Source organism: Schistocerca nitens, chromosome 8 (assembly GCF_023898315.1).
Source record: "Schistocerca nitens isolate TAMUIC-IGC-003100 chromosome 8, iqSchNite1.1, whole genome shotgun sequence".
Taxonomy (NCBI): Eukaryota; Metazoa; Arthropoda; class Insecta; order Orthoptera; family Acrididae; genus Schistocerca; species Schistocerca nitens.
In genome coordinates this window covers 420,742,271-420,767,091 of record NC_064621.1, presented here as the reverse complement: position 1 = coordinate 420,767,091, position 24,821 = coordinate 420,742,271, and the positions used below count along the sequence as shown (strand labels likewise).

The following is a 24,821-nucleotide window of genomic DNA, read 5'->3' as shown; positions in this document are numbered from 1 at the left end:
CGGCATCATGGTGTGGGGAGCGATCTCCTACACTGGCCGTACACCACTGGTGATCGTCGAGGGGACACTGAATAGTGCACGGTACATCCAAACCGTCATCGAACCCATCGTTCTACCATTCCTAGACCGGCAAGGGAACTTGCTGTTCCAACAGGACAATGCACGTCCGCATGTATCCCGTGCCACCCAACGTGCTCTAGAAGGTGTCAGTCAACTACCCTGGCCAGCAAGATCTCCGGATCTGTCCCCCATTGAGCATGTTTGGGACTGGATGAAGCGTCGTCTCACGCGGTCTGCACGTCCAGCACGAACGCTGGTCCAACTGAGGCGCCAGGTGGAAATGGCATGGCAAGCCGTTCCACAGGACTACATCCAGCATCTCTACGATCGTCTCCATGGGAGAATAGCAGCCTGCATTGCTGCGAAAGGTGGATATACACTGTACTAGTGCCGACATTGTGCATGCTCTGTTGCCTGAGTCTATGTGCCTGTGGTTCTGTCAGTGTGATCATGTGATGTATCTGACCCCAGGAATGTGTCAATAAAGTTTCCCCTTCCTGGGACAATGAATTCACGGTGTTCTTATTTCAATTTCCAGGAGTGTATTTTCTAAGATAAGTCGTAAGGTCAGTATTGCCTCACGTGTTCCAATATTTCTACGGAATCCAAACTGATCTTCCCGGATTTCGGCTTCTACCAGAAGAGGCAGAAATTCGACCAAAATGATGCCTATTCGGTACCAAATCACAGAGGCCATAATTTTTTTTTTACCCAAGTTGTAGTTCTGAATTATTTGGCAGGTGAGGCATTGGTGTGATCCCCTTGTGACGACTGTCCTTCTGTCTCAGGCGTGTTACGAGCCACACTTGTTTCATATACAGTCATCATACAGCTCAGAAAAACCTCGCCTTCTAATTCGAGTCACTGAAGAAACTTGCTGATCTACTGACCTGATTTTTCTCGTGCTGCTCTGTCAACTGTTTTGGGACCTATCTTGCTCACAGTTTTCGGTATCCCATTTTGTGAATGTCTACTATACAGTAGGAGAGTTCTGCATAGTTGTGGAAACATCGTAGAAATTTCATCCACTGCCAATCGGAGGTCTTCCTCTTTTTTTTGCACCAACTCATAAGTCAAAATGGAAGGTCTTCCTCTCCTCTGGTCGTCATCAACATTTTTTCTTCCACCCCTAAGCTACCTACAGCACTTAAACACATTCGTTCTGCTCATAATACCTTCGCTACAAACCGTTATTTTAACGAAAAAGTTACAGTAGGTTTTATTCTTTCCGCGAGTAGGAAGCTTTTCACAGCACTTGCCTCGCTCTTGGTGGGATTTGTTGCCAACATGTTTCATACAACTCGACACTAGTATTTGAATTTACCTACTACCGCGTGCCTGCGACACTAGCTTTGGTGATTGGATTCCCCTCCGCTTCTACCTCTCAGTGTTGTCAACGCTTAAAACAGAAAAAAAAACACAGCTCATTATGGTAACAGAAGGCTTACTATTTGAACAAGCCTCGTATTCATACGTTCTTCATATATTTAGGATATACTAACTGCGGCACCCTGTCTGTAATCAGATCGTATTTATCCTTGACTGGAACTCGCTACTGAGCAATTTGCTGAGATCAATACATGTCATTATGTCTTCTTGCGTGAATACTTTGTGATCCATTAGGTTTCTACTGCACAGCTTCTGTGCAACAAAAGAGTTTTATTTCTTTAAAGAGTATTCCATCCTCAACAAGAGAAACAAAACTGGAATTCTACGGGTGAGAGCGTGGAATGTTACATCACTTAATGGGATACGTAGCTTAGAAAATTTAAAAAAAAAAACTGTTAAGTTGAAGTTACATATACTGGGAATGTGTGAAATGTGGTGATAGGAAGACAGGACTCATGGTCTGGTCACAATAGGATTATCAACACATAAAGAGGAGTAGGTCTAATAATGTGGCTAAGCTGCAATGAAAAGCATAGAGGACGCTTTATCGTAGCCAAGACAGACACGAAACCAACACCCACCTCAGTAGTACTGGCATACTAGCCTAGCATATGATAAAATGATTTAAAGAATGCATCATGAGATAACAGAAATTATTCGGATTGTTAAAGGAGACGAATATTTGTCATGTGTGATTGAATTTCGAAATTAAGAACAGAAAAAGAAAAGAAAATAGTAGGATAACATGGACTGGGGGAAAAGTAAAAGAAGGAGGGGCCTGATAGAATTTTTCTCAAAGTATTATTTAATCATCTCCAATAGTTATTTAAAGGATCACGAAAGAAGAAGATACACATAGAAGACACGTGGAGACACTGGAAGATTCCGGATTGATTGCATAATGGTGAAACAGAGGTTTAGAAACCCTACTTTAAACAGTATGACGCATGTAACTCTTCAAGCTTTCTGGCGAGATCTTCACGTATGGAATAATCGGGACTACTACCGGATGTTTGTGTCGCTCTGGCACAATATTTAGGCCACGTAACTCGTTGCCTTGTTCAGGTGCTACCTGAGACTGCCGTGTTGGAGGATCTTGTCCAGTATTTATGCCCAGAGGGCGCTGGGTGCTCTCTTTGCCGTCCGCGCCCGCCTGGCACTGCTTGTAATGTGTTCTCTCTCCCCAGTGCTTCCTCGGACGTCCGCGCCCGACTTGGTCGCCATCTGTGGCACCCTCTGGGCATAGATACTGAACAAGATCCTCCAATACGGCAGTCTCAGGTAGCACCTGAAGAAGGCAACGAGTTACGTGGCCGAAATCTTGTGCCAGAGCGACACAAACATCCGGCAGTAGTCCCGATTATTCCATATGTCAGTATGAGGCTTGTTGGGATCCTGATCGTAGTTTGTTATTTATGAATTGCGGACTAAAACAGAAGAAAATGCAAAAAGGTACGAATTAGAGGGCGTATAACCTGGATGAACTGAAAGAACCAGAGGTTGAAGAGAGTTTCAGGGGGAGAATTAGCCTATGGAACATTGAAACATGAGAAAGGAATACGATAGAAGATGACTGGATGTCTTTGAGAAATGAAATGGTGAAGGTAGCAGAGGACCACAACAGAAATCTCTCTGGATAACACACAAGTACTCAATGTAGTTCATGAACGGAGAAAATGTAAAAAAGGGACAAATGAAGCAGGTGACACTGAGTACGGACTTTTAAAAATGAAACTGACAAGAAATACCAAATGGATCAGCTGCAGGACAGACTCAAAGACGTAGAAACATGTATCACCCGGGGAAATATAGATGCCTCGTACATGGAAATTGAAGAGGCCTTTGGAGATAAGAAAAGCAACTGTATAAATATAAGGAGCTCACATGGCAAACCATATTTTAGGCGATGATGGAAAAGCTTATAGGTGGAAGAAATATATAGAATGGTTGTGCAAGGGAAGTGAGCTTGAAAGCAATACTATGGAATGGGGAGAGGAAGTAGATGCAGATGAGATGAGAGAATTAATATTGCGAGAAGCGTTTGACAGAGCGCTGATAGTCGAGGCATGCAGGTATTTGAGACAGGCGAAACATCTTAAGGCTTCAAGAGGAATGTAATAATTCGAATTTCAAAGAAGAAAGTTTGTGATACCAGATTGATAAAGATCGATAATAAAGTATTGACAAGAAAAGTTCTAAGCAGTGATACTGGCGCTTTACAAATTGGTAGAAGTCGATTTAAATCGGGCGATTTTGAGACAATTAGTTTAGCAAATTAGATACTAAAATCAGTAGAGGAGTTTTGCTATTTGGGAGACAACTGATGATGGACGGAGCAGAAAGGAGAATGCCAAGTGGCTCTAGCAGGAAAATCATATTTGGAAAAGAGGAATTTCTTAACATCCACTGTACATTTACTCTTAAGTGTTAGGGAGTATTGTCTAAAGGTTTTTTCTGGAATGTAGCCTTGTACGTAAGTGAGTCATGGACGATAAGTGGTTCAGATAGGAGGAGAATCCCTTTTGAAGTAATGATGCAGAATGAATGGTATCGAAAAGCTTAGGAGGTGGTAGTGAATCGAATTGGGGAAAACAGAACAGCTTGATTAAGAGAAGGCTTCGGTTGATAAGACTCGTTGTGAAACCTCAATGAATACTCAGTCTCATAATGAAAGAAAATGCGGAGGTAAAAATTGTAGAGGGAGACTTTGGTATGAATATGGTTAGCAAGCTGAAATGGATTTTGGTTGCAGCAGTTATTTAGAGATGAAGATGTGTGTTTTGCGATCTAGTGATGTGTATACACTTTGTGCCCGTTACAACCAGGTTCAATAGCAACGTGTATTAGAGATACCATCATATGGCGCTTCCTCCACCCTGTTTTGTGGAAAATAAGATATATGATTACAGTTTTTCCCTGTGACGTAGGTGAATGAATTTTTTATACATTTTTTACTTTATTTTACCATTGTTGAAGCAGCTGTAACATCTGTCATTTGTTTCATTACCAGGTAGTTTGAAAACGTCCAAGGGTCAGAAATTAGCTAAAAGCGATAAAGCATGAAATAAAGTGTTCGGTTGAAAAGTAAAAACAACGTACGCAGAAGAGTGAATTCCCCCCAAGATTGTGCGAAGAGCTGCAGCTAACCAGTTTTTGAGCTCAACACCACAGCAACAACATTTAATCGATTTATAGTTTACTGTTTTCCTTATTACCTTAGCTATATAGTTTCGTCCCGATTTATTTTCAGACTGTCTTCTTTTACTCACACGAGTAGTTTATTTCGTGTTTGAGAATTATTTTGAATTGTAAGTTTGGTAATAGAGAGCTGGTTCTGGGGCTAAAGTACAGCCAGCTGAGGTTAAAAAAGTAAACTAATGAGTATCTGTGACGCAAACAGTGGTATTTTGTAACAGCAGTGTCGGCTACTACTGGGTGTGCTAATGAATGCCTGACCTGCACTCCCATAAGAGCACCGTACATGCTTAATAGACAGAATTCAGAAGTATGAACAAGAGCGTACCCATAGAGGATCGGGGGCTTATAGCCGCCCATTATCCACTAAAAGAGAGTGAGTTTGGAGAGGGCATCATGTAATTGATATTGACTACTAAAATTGTATTGAGATTAGTCAAAAGTCAAAAGTATTTCATTCGCCACCGTTATTCGGCATTAATTAGAAGATGTATCTTTAGGATAAGGCGATTTCTAGTGTGAAAATTTGCCACTTCCTTCTTTATTATTAACTAGTTGAGTGGTCACCATTGCCTGTGAACTTATTTATTCCAATCTTCTATTAGTTCATCTCCTCCTTTCCCTCTTTTTGCCCATCTTCTACATTGCCCCTCTGTCAATCTCATCATTTTTATCCACCCTCTCTGATCACCTCCTCCTCCCTCCCCCCCTCTTCTGTCCATCTCCTTCCGATCTTCTTTCTGTCGACCTCCTCTTTGTCCATCTCCCCCTCCCAATTTCTCTCTCCACGTAATCGCCCCCCTGCCCGGCCTCCCACCATAACAGGAGACTGATCGCTTTTGCACCAACAGTATTTCTTTTCAGATAGCACCACATTTGACTTAAATCTTGTAGGGGCTTAGGATGAGCTGTTTACCCTTGACGTTCTCACGCAGGCACATGTCAAATATATTTCACAGATATTGAACATAATACATACGTACCTACACATATACTTCACTTGGTTCACTAGCGAATTTCGAACTACATAGTCACGACACTCGATATTTATGACGTCATATCTCTTGAACTACGTGTCGTACAATGATATTATTTTATAGGTACATACAGAGACTTGTACCGATACTGCCTGATAAATACGTTGCGGACAGAGTTAATAGCAAAAATGTAATAAGTTGAAACGTCAGCCATGATGCTGCAGTTTTTCCCGCATCTCAGTGTTTGTGACGTCACTCTCCTGAATCATATCTTTTATAAAGACATAAGTTTGCTCGTAACTCCAGTGATATATGAGAATACCGTCTACAAAAGTGTCGCGCGAATATAATTGGGAGTGAAGACGTAATAAATTAAAACACCATGCTTTATGCGTCAGTTTTACTGCGTGAACAACGAAAATGTAGTAAGCCCTAACTTTTGTTTCTGTCTTCATTTTCTGGGGGCTATTAGTGAGAAAAATTTTCGCAAAGGTTTGAAATCATATGTAAAGTTTGTTGATAAGTGCTCTCATTCTTGAATAAAGGATCAGTAAAAGATGAGTATTTGCGCATCGTGGGGCACACTGGTTTTCTGCCCATTCCTATTGGTTTGGTAAGTGAAGTGGTTCTTACCCATACAGCGATTCTTTCCGGACACTAAGTAATAAGTGTGCAAACTTTGGTCGAAGTATGTGTAGTAGGTTAGGGGGAGTTGTGGACACACATACAGTAATATGAAAGTTTTCCAATTCGACGCAACAATAAGTCACAGGAGGCTGATTGTTTCTGTGTTCTGAGAATACTTCATACTTGCGTTGTAAACGCTGTGCTAAGTCTGTGGGGGAGACGTTCACTGTTAGGGTTAGTTTGTAGTGCTTGCTGTGGCATCGTGGTCACGAAGTGAGATCCTTGCAATTTTGCGGTACAACTTCGAGCGAGGTTTAAACATAGACCAGTACTTCAAAGAAATGACTCTTCCACTCGGTGATGTGTGTCCACATCGTAGAACTGTATTCAGGGAGTACAGAGAGTTTAAAAGACGAAATTGCACTCTGGAGGACGCTGAGAGGACGGGAAGGCCACCATCATCAGTTACGGAGGAAAACGTTGGTGCTGTGATGAAAATGCTAGACGAAGACAAGCGAGTGACATATAAGCAGGTATAGCATACCTTGGGGCTAAATGACCAGCCTTTCGTTTGATTCTGCATTATCATTTGCAAGTGAAGAAACTTTTTAGTCTCTGGCTACCGCATAGACTGACGGAAGAGTAGATGGCACGATGCATGACTTGGTGCCGGGAGATGTTGAAGAAGTATTCTAAGGGGAAATCTCAGTATGTGAATAACATCGCGATAGGTGACGAGACGTGTCTGTACTATTACGACGTGCCGAATAACACTCAAAAAAACAAAGTTTGGGTCTTTGAAGTTGACGACACACACGTTTCTGTCATTAAACCCCCGATCAGTAAAGAAGAAAATGATATAATTCTTCAGGCTTTCCCGGCGATCTAATGACATCTTGGGTTGTCGGGTGTTCTGCCGGATATCAGCGTCGTACTTGCACGATATTTCGGTAGGGTAGCTCGTTACCTTCATCAGGTGCGACCTGAGACTACTCCTCGAGTGGACCTGGTCCAGTATTTATGCCTGTGGTCTTCCCCCTCCACCAGGCGCTCCCTCTGTGGTCCGCGCCCGCTCGCTGCGATCCACTCGAGGAGTAGTCTCGGGTCTCACCTGATGAAGGTAACGAGTTACGGTACCGAAATATCGTGCAAGTGCGACGCTGATATACGGCAGAACACTCGACAACCCAAATGTCATGAAAGTTATAGCTGTTCTTATCAAATCAAGTGGAATTGTGGAGCCTGTTGTTTTGGACACACAGAAGACAGTCACAGCTAAGTGGCACTCTGAGCAGTGGCTGCGCAGAGTCATCCAGTCTTTGAAGAATCTGCGACCGAAGTAAAGAATGGACACTTGGTTCCTCCATCATGACAACGCTCCAGCTCACCGCAGCGCACCGAATGTTACAGTCTAGGCCTTGCTCCTTGTCACTTTGTGCCGTTCCCGCAAGTGAAAATGAAGCTGAAAGGAGTGCAATTTTCAAGTCATAAACCTTCTGAGGGCTTGGGACAACGAGTATGCCTTACGTCTGATGTCAACAACTACCGCCCAATCTCTCTTCTGACTGCCTTATCCAAAATTCTTGAAAATGTAATGTATTGTAGAGTAGCTTCAAAATAAAGTTTTAACAAAATGTCAGTTTGGTTTCCAGAAGGGTTTTTCAACGGAAAATGCTATATATACTTTCACTAATGAAATATTAAATGCTCTGAGTAACCGGAAGTCACCCGTTGGGATTTTTTTGTGATCTATCAAAGGGTTTTGATTGTGTAAATCATGGAATACTTCTAGATAAGCTCAAGTACTGTGGTATGAATGGGACAGTGCTCAAATGGTTTAAATCATACCTAACTGGAAGAGTGCAGAAAGTTGAAATAAACAGTTCACATAATACGCAAAAAATGGTGATTTCTCAAACTGGGGAACAATCAAGAATGGGGTGCCGTCAGGTTTGGTCTTGGGTCCTCTGCTGTTCTTAATATATATTAATGACTTGGCATTCTATATTCACGAAGATGCAAAGCTGGTACTTTTTACCGATGATACAAGTATAGCTATCACACCCGACAGACAAGAATTAACTGGTGAAATTGGTGTAAAGGAAGTTTTTCAGTTAATCATTAAGTGGTTGTCTGCAAATGGGCTCTCATTAAACTTTGACAAAACACAGTATATACAGTTCCACACAGTAAATGGAATGACACCTTTAATAAATATAGACTTCGATCAGAAATCGGTAGCTAAGGTAGAATATTCAAAATTTCTAGGTGTATGCATTAATGAGGGGTTGAACTGGAAAAAACACACTGAGGATCTGCTGAAACGTTTGAGTTCAGCTACTTATGCTATTAGGGTCATTGCAAATTTTGGCGATATACATCTGAGTAAATTAGCTTACCACTCCTATTTTCATTCTCTGCTTTCGTATGGCATCATATTCTGGGGTAACTCATCATTGAGTTAAAGTGTGTTCATTGCACAAAAGAGTGTAATCAGAATAGTAGCTGGAGTTCATCCAAGATCATCCTGCAGACACTTATTTAAAGAGCTAGAAATCTTCACTGTAGCCTCACAGTATATATATATATATATATATATATATATAATAAATAAACTCCGTCTTTAGGCCACAAGTGGCCCTTCCGGGACCGTCCGGCCGCCGTGTCATCTTCCGAGGAGGATGCGGATAAGGAGGGGCGTGTGGTCAGCACACCGCACTCCCGACCGTTAGGACGGTATTCTTTGACCGAAGCCGCTACTAATCGGTCGAGTAGCTCCTCAATTGGCATCACGAGGCTGAGTGCACCCCGAAAAATGGCAACAGCACATGGCGGCGGGATGGTGACCCATCCAAGCGCCGGCCACGCCCGACAGCGCTTAACTTCGGTGATCTCACGGGAACCGGTGTAGCCACTGCGGCAAGGCCGTTGCCCTATATATATATATATATATATATATATATATATATATATATATATATATATATATATATATATATATGAAATTTGTTATTAACAATCCGAACGAATTCAAAAGTAATAGCAGTGTACATGGCTACAACACTAGGAGAAAGGATGATCTTCACTACTCAAGGTTAAATCTAACTTTGGCTGAGAAGGGGGTAAATTATGCTGCCACAAAAGTCTTTGGTCACTTAGCTAATAACAGCAAAAGTCTGACAGATAGCCATATAGCATTTAAAAGGAAATTAAAAGAATTTCCTAATGGCAACTCCTTCTACTCATTAGATGAATTTTTGGATATAGTAAGTGGGTAATCTCCACAATCTCCACACAAAAAAAAATTAAAAATATTAAGTGTCACGTAATATTTTGTGTAATGTAATATCTTGTATAGACACCTTTTATTAACCTGACACGTTTCACATCATTAGGAAGTGTCGTATTCATGATCTATGGAACAAGTACTAATCTAATGTAATCTAATCTACTCTGTACAGAAACATGGGAGAATTGGTTTAGGGATTGGTTTCTGAGGATGGAGAGGCGAATTTAATGTGGCGGAAATTACTTCGAAAAAATTAAGTAAATAAAGCTGTATTGAGAAACTTTCCTGGTATCCTTACATACGTGTACCCATTTCTATAATATGTATGTGTTCATCATTTTACATGCATCATGTCGTATTTTTTTAATTCATACAAACTCATCAGTTGGGAGTATACATTTAGTAACACACATGGAACACATCACTATACTCCGTCTTGTGCTGACCGCAGGCGCAGTACGTGTACGCCACGGTGGAGCAGGGTGACCTGAGAGGCAGCGTGGAGCAGACGGTGCTGGGGACGACCTACCGGCGATTCCTCGCCATCCCGTTCGCCGAGCCGCCGATCGGAGAGCTGCGGTTCGTGGTAAGTAGTGCGATGCTGTGCGCCCGTGGACATTCATCTTCCATGCACTATAAGCTGTAGAAATAGTCAGTCTGCAAATGACAGATAACTACTGGCGGTTTGTGAAGCAGCAGCTCAATTCATTATACTCACGGAGGCGCAATAAAGTGCTACTGACACGCCTCCGTGCTGAATAAATTCTGCTGATGCATAAGTTTATCATCCACTTACAGGACCAGCCATGGTGCCATGCTTGTGACGTGCCACTGACAGTGTGCCACATTTTTGTTGTCTGTTTTTCATCTGCTGACAGGAGGGCTACCATATAGTTATCTGTAAACTTCCGCTCACTTTGAGATGACTGCACGAGTGTAAGCTAGGGATGGCTGTTATGACTGAAACAACCGGTTTTCTTTTCATCTCGGGCTTAACCTGACTATTAAACGAATATTCTTTCTTTTTATTAATATTATTTGCAGTAATAAAGACAGACATCTACCAAAGATTGAAAAATTCTAACAGTCTAGCATAGATTTTTGCATTACCCATTTCATGATACGCAGAATCAAAATACCAAATAAAACAGATAAATAAAAGAAACGTTGTCCGTCCACCGTTCGCTGCTTTTGTCGAAAAGTAATAAAAGATTGAATACTACTACGGTTTATCAATAGTCTCCCTTTAATTCTGCTCAAATATTTTGATGCAGTCGAGGATCATACCACTATTTGGGTATTACGAACAATCACTGTTAAAGGGTCAAAACTGTGGTACCAGAGCTGTATTTTCCGTATTAAATTGCCCTCTCCAATGGCTACAAGCAGATAAAGGCATATTGTGTTGACGTAGACAGCACATCAGTTACTTTCTGTTTTTATAATAAACCATGAAAGAAATATTGTCTCAACAATGACAGACCAGGTGTGTACAAGTTTTGCACGCTACACATGCACGAGCGACGTGTAACATACCATACCACACAGCAACGCCTAAATTATTGTCTCGGCAGTGCTATAACGATACTCCTGTCATGTATTTATTGCTCGTCTATAGCTGTCTTCAATGTTCGTAAAACAGCGTAGATTGCTTTTCGCATGATAAGCCAATATTTGAAAGCAATGGAAATTTTACGAATAAACTCTTAAAAAAAGTTTTATTTGAAACCTAAAAATTGTAGCACCGTAATCGTGGCAAATTGATATACAGGTATTTTGAATCCAGGTATTAGTAAACAATAAGAAAAACTGTTATACTGAAAAATACCGGTTATTAAGAACTAAAATCGATCGATTTTCCCATCCTTAGTGTAAATTCGGATTTTAAAAGGTTGTGAACACGACTGTTCCCTCAATTGTTATTTAATACAATTTAAATGGTGCCGCAGTGGGTGCCTTTTGCCCTTTCCTTCTATAATGGTCAGTCACCTATAAGTATTTGCAAAATTATTTTTAGCTAGTTTTGTTTCGCTATTGTGTATTTAACATGTTTTTTTTTTTTCACTAATACAGAAACTTGAGTTTTAACGATGTCAGTAAGTATGTGAGTGAGTGCATACTAAGATTTGCCAGTGAGTAATTATTTCCCATTTTTAATAGGAACCAATCAGCCACAATTTCAAATAATTTTGCCTTATTATTGGCCGGCCGGTGTGGCCGTGCGGTTCTAGGCGCTTCAGTCTGGAACCGCGTGACCGCTACGGTCACAGGTTCGAATCCTGCCTCGGGCATGGATGTGAGTGATGTCCTTAGGTTAGTTAGGTTTAAGTAGTTCTAAGTTCTAGGGGACTGATGACCTTAGAAGTTAAGTCCCATAGTGCTCAGAGCCATTTGAACCATTTGAACCTTATTATTGAAAATCATTTTAGTCTAATGCCATTAATATCCTTTTAATGGAAGATCAAGAAAGATTTTATTGACTTTTAAACCTTTAAGACGACAAACAAGAATAACAACGTATACACGGAGGTGGCAAACTGTCACAGGATAGCGATACGTGAGGTAGTGTCATGATCACGAAGTATAAACGGGCAGTGCATTGGCAGAACTGTCATTTGCACTCAGCTGATTGATCTGAAACCGTTACCTATGTGATAATGACCGCATGACAGGAATTAACAGACTTTAAATGCGGAATGGTAGTTGGAGCTAGATGCATGGGACACTCCGTTTTGGTAATCGTTAGGGGATTCAATATTCCGAGATGCACAGTGTCAACAGAGTGCTGAGAATACCAAAGTTCATGCATTACCTCTCACCACGGACAAAGCAGTGGCCGACGACCTTCACTTTACAACCGAGAGCAACGGCGCTTGCGTAGAGTTTTCAGTGTTAACAGACAAGCAACACTGCGTGAAACAATCGCAGAAATCAATGTGGGACGTACGACGAACCTATTTGTTAATACTGTGCGGCGTAATTAGGCGTTAATGGGCTACGGCAACAGACGACCGACACCGAAAGCCTTTGCTAATAGTACACAATGGTCTGGGCTGTGTTCACATTGAATGGACTGGGCCGTATGGTCCAACTCAGCCGATCGTTGACTGGAAATAGTTCGGCCACTTGGACAAAATTCGCAGACATTTATGGACTTCATATTCCCAAACAACAATGTCTTGCACCTGGCCATAGTAATTAGTTTGAAGAACATTCTGGACAGTTCAAGCGAATGATTCAGCCTCCCAGATCGCCCGACATGACTCCCATCGGACATTTATTGGTCGTAATTGAGAGATCAGTTCGCGCACAACATCCTGCACCGGCAACACTTTAGCAGTTAGGGACCGCTATAGAGGCAGCATGGCTCAACATTCCTTCAGAGGACTTCCAACTACATAATATTAGGAGGTATTCCATTACTGTTGTCACTTCTGCGTATTTCGGACACCTTCAGCCTAAGCAACTACAACAACAACTGGAATAATATTTCGAAAAATGAAGTTATTACTAAAACTACATCTTCATCATTTATGTTTAAGTGCTGAGGACTCTGTACATAACTACACATTCAAATTATAATATTCCACCCATAGAAGTACATGGAAAAAAATGAGCTGCTAAACCTTTGCATAGGGGCACTTTATCCTCTCCATTGTCATTTCTCACTCCTCCCAATGTGTGTTGACATTCAGATGAGAAACTTCGTCGTAGTGATTTGTCTGCTATAAGTCTCCTTTTCCTGGCCGTATCCTGCACCATTACAGAACAGGTATTTCATCTGGATTTGGCCACGATAGCGGTAAAGGCTGGCAAGATGCCCATTCTGTCGCCAACTCTCTGTCTCTCAGCATCCACCGTGGGAGAAATTTTTGTACCCCATCGGTATGAAACTGAGACAGAACGTGAGTACCAGCCTATACTCACCTGGTCGTATGTGGGAAGCATCCTAACAAGCACGGACCTCGTCGTTAATCCTCCATATGCATTCAATACAGAGCCAATGCTAGCTGATTGAAACTGACATGACGAGATGAAAAGCTTTAGTCTTATAGGGATTCGAACCGAGCACCTGTCATCATTGAATTCTAATCACGAATAGACGTTAAAATTCGATTATTTCAATAGAAGCGGCATGTACACATGTCGGAGAATAATCGTCGCTGAGTACACAAGAAGTAACGTTGACTATCGAATTCTTTTTCACCAGTAATTAAGAGTGGCGTGTTTGAAGTTGAAATGATAAGACGGAGAATTCTTTGTCCGACTATGGATCGAAGCCGGTACCAATCATCATTGTTGGAAACGCACGGGGAGTTGATAAAAATCATAACAATTTGTCACCAGTAGTTTGATCTGTGCGTGCTACAACTGGAAATGACGCGAATGAAATTTCATGCCACTCCAGGATGCGAACCGAGACATGCGTTCTTCATCCAGTCCTTGAGGAGTTCGCAATCTTGAGGGAACAACGAGGTCCGACACGTATTCCTCTCCTCTGCCAACTCTTCATCTCAGAGTAGCACTTGCAACCTATATTCTCAATTATTTGCTGGCTGTATACCAATCTCTGTTTTCCTCTAGAGTTTTTACCTGTCCGTTTTTCTTGTCAGTATTTTTCATACATCCCTTTCCTCACCGATCCTGCGGAGGAACTCCGCATAGCTTATCTTATCAGTCCACTTGATTTTCAATATTTTTCTACAGCTCTAAATCTCAAATACTGTGATCGTCTTCCATTCCGGTTTTCCCACAGTCCTTATTTCATTAACATACAATGCGGTGCTCCAAATGTACATTCTCAGAAATTTGTCCCTCAAATTAAGACCTGTGTTTGATACTACTAGACCTCTCATGGCCAGGAACACCTTTTCTGTCAGTGTTTGTCTACTTTTTATGTTTTATGTCCTCCTTGCTTCACCCTTCATCTCCTTGCTCCACCATTCATTGGTTATTTTGTAGCTTAGATAGAAGAATTACTGTATTTCATATACTTTGTTATCACCAATCCTGATGATAAGTTTCTCGCTGTCCTCATTTAGGCTACTTCTCATACCTTATTTCTTCGATTTACTCTCAATCCGTATTCTGTACTCATTAGACTGTTCATTCCATTCAACAAACCTTGTAATACCTTTACACCTTCACTAAGGATAGCAAAGCCGTTAGCGAAATTTAATCCATCTCTTAAATCTTTCTTTTATTTCCGGCATTGCATCAACGACGTATGAATTGAACAGCAGGGCGAAAGAGTATATCCCTGCATTATGCCCTTTTTAATCCATGCAATTGGTTCTTGGTCTTCCGCTCTTATTGTTCGTTCTTGGTTCTTGTACGTATTGTAACTACTCGCCTTCCTCTATTGCTCAGGTTTACAAATATCTTGCTCCTTTCCTAAAGCTAAACTGATCGTCATCTAGCATATCCTCAATATTCTTAACTATTCTCCTGTATATTATTCTTGTCAGCAATTCGGATTCATGAGCTGTTAACCTGATCCTGTGATAATTCTCGCACTTGTCGGCTCTTGCAGTCTTCGTAAATCTGTGGATGATATTTTTCCGAAAGTCAGATGGTATATCGCCAGATTTATATATTCTACAAACCAACGTGAATAATCGTTAATTGCAACTTTCCCTTCATTTTAGAAATTCCTATGGAATGTTGTCTATCCCTTCTGCTTTATTAATCTTAAGTCTTCCAAAGCTCTTTTAAATTCTGATTATTATACTGGACTCCCTATCTCTTCCCTGTCGACTCTTGTTTCTTCATCTATCATGTCATTGGATAGCCCTTCCTCTCATAGAGGACTCCAGTGTACTACAATTTCCACGTATTCGCTCTCTCTTCTACTTTTCATGTATCCATTTCTCCTTAGCTTCCCTGCACTTCCTCTTAATTTCTTTACTAAGGGATTTTTGTTTCTGTGTTCCTGAATTTCCCTGAAAATTTTTGCACTTGCTTCTTTTGTCGAGCAGCTGAAGTATTTCTTCTGTTTCCCATGGTTTCTTCGCAGTTGTCTTCCTTGTACCTATGTTTTTCTCTCAAACTTCCGTGACCCCCATTTTAGAGACGTCCCTTCTCCTTCAACTGAACTGCCTACTGAGCTGTTCCTTATCTCAGTATGTATAGTCTCAGAGAACTTCAAGCGTATCTCATTATTCCTTAGTAAGTCAGTATCAAATTTCTTTGCGCATTGCCTCGTGATGGCTGGGTGTTGTGTGCTGTCCTTAGGTTAGTTAGGTTTAAGTAGTTCTAAGTTCTAGAGAACTGATGACCATCTATGTTAAGTCCCATAGTGCTCAGAGCCATTTGAACCATTTTTTTCTTTGCGCATTTATTTTTCCTGACAAGTCTCTTAAATTTCAGTCTACTCTTCATCATTACTTAAGTGTGGTGTGAGTCTATGTGTGGCCTTGAGTACACCTTACAGTCCAGTATCTGATTTCGGAATCTCTACCTTACCTTGATGGAATCTGACTGAAATCTTCCCGCATCTCCCATCCCTTTCGAAGAGTACCTCCTCCTCTTGTGATTCTTGAATCAAGTATTCGCTATTACTAGCTAAAATTGGATTAGTCTTTCTTATCTCTCATCATAACCCATTCCTGAACTCATTCCCTACAACCGCATTTCAATAATTCACGACTATTAGATTTTCATGTCACTGTACGTACTGAACTACCTGTTTCATATCCTCATATACTTTTTCTATTTCTTGATCTTGTGCTTGCGACGTCGACATGTATATCTGAATTATTGTTGTCTGTGTTAGTTTGCTGTCGATTATGATCACAAAATTGTTCACAGTAATTCTCTCTCTCTCTCCTTTTTTCCTATTCATAGCGAACCCTACTCCCGTTACGCCACTTTTGCTGCTGTTGATATTACCCAATACTCTTCTGACTACAGCTCATTGTCTTCTTTCCATTTCACTTCACATTCACCAACTATTCCCTTTTAATGTTTTATAGCTTCCCTACCACGTTCAAACTTCTGACATTCCACTCACCGACGCGTCGAACGTTATCCTTTCGTTGGTTATTCAGTCACAGGGTGGGGTTGCCAAGTTCAGATAGAATCGGAAGCAGGTACCCGCTGACATTAAATGACGATTCGCTAATTAATAAAAGTAAATGAATAAATAAAAAGCTTCTCTTGTAAGAAAACAGACTCGTGACACAGTTTCCACCTGGTGGAACTACCGCGTCTTTCATGGCCCGATTACACCGACTCTCCACCCGATAAGTAGCAAAGGGATGTCATGTTTAATGTGCATTTGGAACCACTGTGCATTCCCTACATTGTTCAACTTGCATTACCAGAGGTGAAGACGGTCTGTTTGTGCTTGTTAAAAGAGGTGAATCGACTCCGGACATTCAGCATTCCAACAGACCACCAACGTTGGCAGAGGACTGGTTCTTGAGTGAGTAGGAAAGATGGATGCTTCACACGAAAAGAGACTTCTATTTCTCTTGAAGTTGACTACAAAGAGTTCGCTGCATTCAGTTCCTTGTTCTTCCACAGCGATATTCACTAGGTGTCTACCCAATTCGTGTTTCGGGCTCGATTTTTAATCACTGAGATAAAGCCACATAGCACCTTGCTGCACGAACTGGCCACACAATGGGATGGGAGAATTTTTGCTGGAGGATTTACTCTCCACTTGTGAATCTTCTTTTTTTTATTATGGTTTTAGGGTGCAAAACTGATGCGGTCATAAGCGCCCATTCTGTGGCTTAGTGAAGGGTAAAATACCGAAATTTAAATCAGCAGCAATGGAAGCAAAACTCAAGGAGGAGGGAAACTAAAAACTGAAAAAAATCTTAGAAAACTGGTATTGAATGGGGGTTGTTTTCCCCGTAAAGCGCTCCAAAGGACCGATATCATCTCACTAACACTGATAAATTCAAGGACGCGATCGGCTGAGCGCGCGCCATCCGCTAAAAGGGAAGATATATCAGGCAACCGCTATAAACGGGCGCGTAGCGGATTGAAATAGGGGCACTGAAGTAAAAGGTGTTTCACCGTCCACGATTGAGGTCAGTGGGTTCAAAGCGGGGGAGGATCGCCACTTCAAAGATGTCGATGGATAAAAAGACAGTGCCCAATCCGGAGTCTACTTAAAATTGCCTCTTCTCGACGACGATGCCAGGAAGAAGAGGTCCAAGCACACTCTCATCTTTATGTTCTTAAACTCTAATTCAACTCACCTTATTACATAAATAAGGGCTTAGTTCCATTTTTTAAGGCACCATATTACGTGAACAGTACTGCTGTATGTAATACACGAGGGCAAAGTTTAGTTAAACCCTGGAAGAGTGCAAGTAGAACTCGCTCTCTGAGGATTCCGTACAAGCTTGATTCTGTGTATACAGAATAATAATAATAATAATAATAGTAGTAGTAATAATAATAATTTCGTGTCGCTCAATGCCCTGGTGCAACTCTTTCAATTAGGCGCCCATGTTTTGTTATTTTTATTTTTTTAGTTTTTTCTTTATATTTTTGTTTATCCACCTCTTTCCTCCCCTTCAACCTTTCTTTATGCTCACCATGAGAGCTTTCGTCGGCCTGCTTTTTAGCATTATTATTGCCATACCTATAACCGAAGTGCCTTGAATGAACTAATTAAATGATGCCTTATTAAAGTAAAGAATAATGTCTTCCCTGTGGGGAACAAAAGATAAATGGCCATTACATGAATAAAATGTGGCAGGTGTAATGATAAAGCAAATAAGAATCTGTTGTTTGAAAAGGTAAATAACTACACTTTCATAAGATGGCAACAACAGTTCGCGACTTGTGTGTACCTAAGTTAATCCAGTAATCCAGTCAGGGAAAGAGGACCTAAGTTCGACGTGGACACTTCACATCGTTGAGAGGTGAAGCCTAGGTTAGAACGAAGTCTCAGAAACCGGTGATCTGACCGAGAGTCGACCTCACCTCCTGCCCGTCTGCGGACTGGCGGATTACTGCTTTTCTCGGCATTTAGATGTTTAATAATTTTATATACTCGTAATGTTTCATTGGAAACAGTGTCTGTCGAAGGTGTAACGTAAATAGAGCCCTAAGTAGTTAAGTACAACATAAGCACGACAGGTGTTTTTAAAGGAGATGACTAATCGGCAAAACAGGAGCATGTGAAGTCATCGTTGACCATTGTAAGTGTAATGCAGTCTCAAGATAATACCATGATGAAATGGATCAAATTGAACTATAGATTAATTATCAGTGAGCTTTAAATAACCAACCTTCGTACAAGACCATCTGGAGCATTTGCTGTTGTCATTGTGCCACAACAAAGTTGGAAACGCCACCACACAGATCAATCGTGACCTCTTCGCACTTTTTCTGCCATCAGTGTTCACTTGATAAGTATTATTGTGAAAGACGTCAGCTGATTTGAGTACATCTTTCGTTAGAGAATAGCCAATCAATTAGATACGGTCTTTCATCATTTTCATATTTCGTCTTTATCACTTTTTGCTCAGACTAATGCTTGTGACAAGTGATCTACGGTTTTGTGTTTCATTTTCACTCTGACTCTCCGTTTATAATCAGCAGATACTATTTCATGAACAATCTCTATCTAGCATGAAATCCATTCTGTTAGTTCGGCTGTGGGCTAATAGAAATTTTCTGCTCTCTTCAAGCTTAGAAACTAAGGGCTGAACAATACGATGTGGAGGACAATAGCAGGAGTCCCCAGGGGGGGGGGGGGGGGAAATCGGAGAACAAGGAGAGAATTGGTGGCAGAGAACATCAGACTTCTCCCTCTTGTCGTGCATTATTTGGGGCACGTTGGTGGAACGATCTTTCCTGCAGAATTTGTGGGCGTGTACTTCCATTGCTTGTTGTAAGTTTCTTGTAGAAGTTTGGAGGTATTTCGGGAGAGTCTGTCCGTTAAAACGGGTGAACCAGAGATTCATAGTGTTCGCTTTTGACGCGAGCCGTCTTGTTGCGTCAGCAAGGTACTGTGGCTAGCCGGAAGGTTCGCCAGAATGTGCGAACTCTCGCGGGTGTAGTGGAGCAAGCGAGGAAGCTGAAGACGGGACGAGTTACAGGCTGGCCGCGTTGAAGGTGCTGTTGACGGGTGAGGACATGCTGTGCCTCTGTACCATGAGGTCATGACGGTGAGATGCAATGGAACTGCTTGCTAGCGTACCGACTGTTTGTTAATGATCAGAGCTGGTTAGTAGTTCCAGTTCATTGTACGAAACACTTTCCTGAAAGTGTTTGGCACGTGTGTCTTAACCTAGCTTCTTTATAGCACCCTGTTTTAGGTCGAACATTGGATTCGTTTGTTTCAGTGACTAAGTGGCGTCCACTTTTTTATAGCCATGCTCTTGCTTGTCCCGTGCAAATAGGTTCGAGAAGTTTTAAGATTATCAGAGTCGTGAATTTCAGTGAATAACTAATAATTTTACCTCTGTTTCTTTGCTTTGAGCAATGCTTATCTCTGTTGGAGAATGATGGATCATCCACATGCTTATAAACTTAATTCCCTTGTTCCCGTAGAGGTGCCCCCATGCTGATCACTTCGACATGTTGATCACTTCAAGTGCTAAGTTATTGTCAAGTGCGCATTTCGTATGCTCAGTATCCTTTAAGAACATTACCTGTTACCCAATTAATCTTTCTGCATGTAGAAAGCAGCTGTAATAAATCGAAAGTTTTAATTCAATCTTTTACTTCAAGCACCCCAGGTCATTTTCAGATTATCAGCACATGATTTAAAAAATGTATTTGAGATAGGCTAAATATTGGGCTCGTCTCAATAAGGGGATTCTGTTCTACTTGTTTCCGTTGCATCATAATAAAGAAACTGTTTTACTTGTTTTCAGGGCAGAAATTCCTCCTAGTTCCATTAATGATAGTGCGGCCGTTGGCCTCGTTTGGTACGACAACTGTATCAGTGAATGCGATAAAAAAGACAATAGGGATTAGTAGTTAAAAGTATTAAAGTCTCATTATTCCCTATTGTAGACCCGAATCACAGATTAAAACCGCTAGTTTACCAACAGATCAATCAATGCCACCACAAATGAAAACACTGCCGGCACTTTATAACTGTATAATTATCATATATTGAAACGTAAGACAATGTATATATACTGCAGAAATACAAGATACGTCTGAAACGTGCAGTAGTCTTTGTGCTACAACAAAATTGAGAATACCACAACACAGTTCAATTTTGACCACTTTCCTCTGTTTCAGGTATCAATGTTCAGTTGAGACGTATTATTTCAGAAAGCTGCCCAGCATCTTCCTTGATAGGTTGCGCGAGCAGGTTCGTATGTAACTGTATTGGATAATTTTTCACACATTGATTAGGTTTCGTGTAGTTTACGTAAACGAAACGACACAGCGTCTGAGACGAACTAGTACAGTGTATTTTGAATAGTAGAACCGTGAATTCTTCAATTGTAACAGTATGAAAGCTTTTTCAACAAGAAACACACGACCTGTAGGAAATTGTAAACGGCCGAGCCTGCGACACAGAACTGCGTCACGCTGGTTCTGACGTCCCGCAAAAACAGCCGGCAGACCAACCGGAGCACCTCCACCACCATCTCCACAGACTGCACCACCAGCCATGGCAGCACTATCAACGGGTTCCAGAGGACAGCAGCAACCAGCAGCAGGTGGTTCTCTAGGTTCAAGATGGCCAGCGACAGTCTGAGGTACCGCTCTGTCTGTGGGCTCACCAGTCTCCGACGTCGCTCGCCATTCGCAGCCCTGCCGGCTCCGGCCGCCCCTTCCGTTTCCTGCGCACCGCTTTGCATAACTTCCCGTACATCCGACAGCGCACACATCGCACTTATCATGCCAAACGCCGCCACCGCCACGACACCCAGCGGCGTCCCCATGTAGTCCAGGAAGCACAGCCTCCAGTACAGCGGACCGCCGCTCCTCATGACCGGCCTCTGGAAAAGACTGTGGCTCCACTTCCTCAACATTGTCCAACAAGACTGTTGCGACTGCTGCTCGACAGACTCGACTTCTGCCGCTGCTGTTCAGCAGATGCGAATTCGACTGCCTCGACTCCTATTTGGCGTGACAAAGACGAGAGACCAGCGAATCACGTTACCGAGCGACTGCAACAATACCTTTAACGACGTTGAAAGTGTGACATTTCGTTGACTGTACAGTCGCTGACAAAAATTGCTAGTCCCCTCCCATGATCGTTATGCTCAAACGCATATGTTTACTGCCTGTTACAGAGCATAAAATCAGGGTCGAAAGATTACATCCTTTTCAATCCTTGCACTTCATTCTTGGTCATACCTCTTACTGTTCCTTCATGGTTCTTGGTATATTATATATTACTCTTCTTTCCTTATGGCTTGCCTCTATTATTCTCGGAATTGCCAACATCTTTGCACCTTATAAACCGCATCGTCAGAATTGTCTCCCTTATGCCCTTATCTTTCTTGAAGCCAAACTGGCCGTCACCTACGACATCCTCAATTTTGTTTCCTAGTAGTATGCATGTACAGAAAGCAGATGGCAGTTAAAAGAGTCGAGGGACATGAAAGGGGAGCAGTGGTTGGGAAGGAAGTGAGACAGGGTTGTAGCCTCTCCCCGATGCTATTCAGTCCGTATATTGAGCTAGCAGTAAAGGAAACAAAAGAAAAATTCGGAGCAGGTATTAAAATCCATGGAGAACAAATAAAACCGTTGAGGTTCGCCGATGATATTGTAATTCTGTCAGAGACAGCAAAGGTCTTGGAAGAGCAGTTGAACGGTCCTTCCGACAATCATTTGCTCTATTTCCTCACATTTTTCATGCCGCCGTTTCGCCTCAGTTTCCCTGCACTTCCTAATTATTTCATTCCTAAGCGACTTGTTATTATGTGTACCTGAATTTCTCTGGACATCTTTGTAATTTCAACTTTCATCGATCATGTGAAGTAGTTCTTCTGTTACCCATGGTTTCTTCGCTGTTACCTTCTTTGTAACTATGTTTTCCTTCCCAACTTCTGTGATTACCCTTTTTAGAGACGTTCACTCTTTTTCAACTGAACTACTTACTGAGATATTCCTGATCGCAGTATCTACAGCATCGGAGAACTTCAACCTTTCACTTGATTTCTTTGTAGTTCAGTAATCCACTTCTTTGTGCACTGATTCGTCTTCCTGAACTTCTGCCTACTATTCAACACTTCTACATTTTGATCTGACTCTAGATCTGCTCCTGGGTAAGTCTAGCTGTGGTGTCACCGCCAGACACCACACTTGCTAGGTGGTAGCCTTTAAATCGGCCGCGGTCCGGTAGTATACGTCGGACCCGCGTGTCGCCACTATCAGTGATTGCAGACCGAGCGCCGCCACACGGCAGGTCTAGAGAGACTTCCCAACACTCGCCCCAGTTGTACAGCCGACTTTGCTAGCGATGGTTCACTGACAAATTACGCTCTCATTTGCCGAGACGATAGTTAGCATAGCCTTCAGCTACGTCATTTGCTACGACCTAGCAAGGCGCCATTTTCAATTGCTATGTATCTTGTGATGCATGTACCGTCAGAGCGATGTTCACCAATTATGGATTAAAGTTAAGTATTCCAGAAGCTACGTATATTTTTGCTACTATAAAGACCTTGTCCTGTTCCAGACCTCACGCCATCCTGCGTGAGCTTAAACGCGTGCTTTTCGGCTTCCTCATAGTGACTTGGCTGTCTTGCCAAGCCACAACACTAGCAACCCAGTATCTGGTTTGGGAATCTCTGTCTGACGATGTAGTAATCTAATTGAAATCTTCCTGTGTCTCCTACCCTTTTCCAAGTGTACCTCCTCCTCTTGTCATTCTAGAACAGAGTATTCACTGAAATTTGTTGCAGAGCTCCATTAGCCTTTCTCCTCTTTCATTACTACTACCAAGTGAGGCAATTCCAATAAACTGGGTATTCTGGACGGGGAGAAACTAAAATCCACACATCGGGAAAAAGAAGTAAAAAATAACACATAGGGAATGTAAAAATGACAATAATAGAAAACGTGGAGAAACGGACAGCAAATTCCTAACAGAAAAACTACAAAAGTAACAAACACTAAAATCAATAATTAGGATTGACTGATATAGCGTTTTTGCAGCAAGTGAGTGAAGTAGATTGTTATAGGAAGTCTGCATTTAGTATTATTCTCCGACATACTATGAAGAAGAAAAGTGGCTTGTAAACTGTAACTACAACTGACGTGTATGGGTTTATTCTAGTTATGGGTTCTGGCCATAAAATGTTTTAACATGATTGTGTGTGATGTCCTTAGGTTAGTTAGTTTTAAGTACTTCTAAGTTCTAGGGGACTGATGACCACAGAAGTTAGGCCCCATAGTGCTCAGAGCCATTTTCGAAGAAATGATAAAGGAAAGTACAGCACAACATATTTCAAAAACACACAAGTCGTATACTCGTGATCAACAACTATGTTTCACATATACAGGTCAGATCTATATGTTGTTATTGCTGTTGTTGCGGTCTTCAGTCCAGAGACTGGTTTGATGCAAGTCTCCATGCTACTCTATTCTGTGCAAGCTTCTTCATCTCCCAGTACCTACTGCAACCTGCTTCCTTCTGAATCTGTTTAGTGTATTTCATATCTTGGTCTCCCTCTACGATTTTTACCCTCCAAGCTGCCCTCCAATACTAAATTGGTGATTCCTTGATGCCTCAGAATGTGGTGTCACCGCCAGACACCACACTTGCTAGGTGGTAGCCTTTAAATCGGCCGCGGTCCGTTAGTATACGTGGGACCCGCGTCTCGCCACTGTCAGTAATTGCAGACCGAGCGCCACCACACGGCAGATCTAGAGAGACGTCCTGGCACTCGCCCCAGTTGTACAGCAGACTTTGCTAGCGAAGCCACACTGACAAATACGCTCTCATTTGCCGAGACGATAGTTAGCATAGCCTTCAGCTAAGTCATTGGCTACGACCTAGCGAGGCGCCATAGCTTTGATAATTAATATTGTGAAGCATGTATCATCAAGAGCGATGTTCTACAAATGTGGATTAAAGTTAAGTATTCCAGAAGCTACGTACTTTTCTTTATAGCATTCATTACGTATCCTGTTTCAGACCCCACGCCAGCCTGCGTGAGTATAAGCGCGTGCCTTTCGGCTTCCTCTGGTTGCGACTTGGCTGTCTTGCTAAGTCACAACACAGAACATGTCCTACCAACCGATCCCTTCTGCTAGTCAAGTTGTGCCACGAATTTCTCTTCTGCCCAATTCTATTCAGTACCTCCTCATTAGTTATATGATCTACCCATCTAATCTTC

At 41.9% G+C, this 24,821-nt stretch overlaps 1 protein-coding gene across 1 annotated transcript in view; it reads left to right on the top strand.

The window, feature by feature from the left end:
- The window catches only part of LOC126198949 (venom carboxylesterase-6-like), a 94,821-nt gene that overhangs the window by 5,796 nt on the left and 64,204 nt on the right, over nucleotides 1-24,821 (top strand). The window contains exon 2 of the mRNA XM_049935594.1: nucleotides 9,989-10,123. Within this exon, the coding sequence (XP_049791551.1) occupies nucleotides 9,989-10,123 (135 nt within the window). The remainder of the gene's footprint in view (nucleotides 1-9,988; nucleotides 10,124-24,821) is intronic.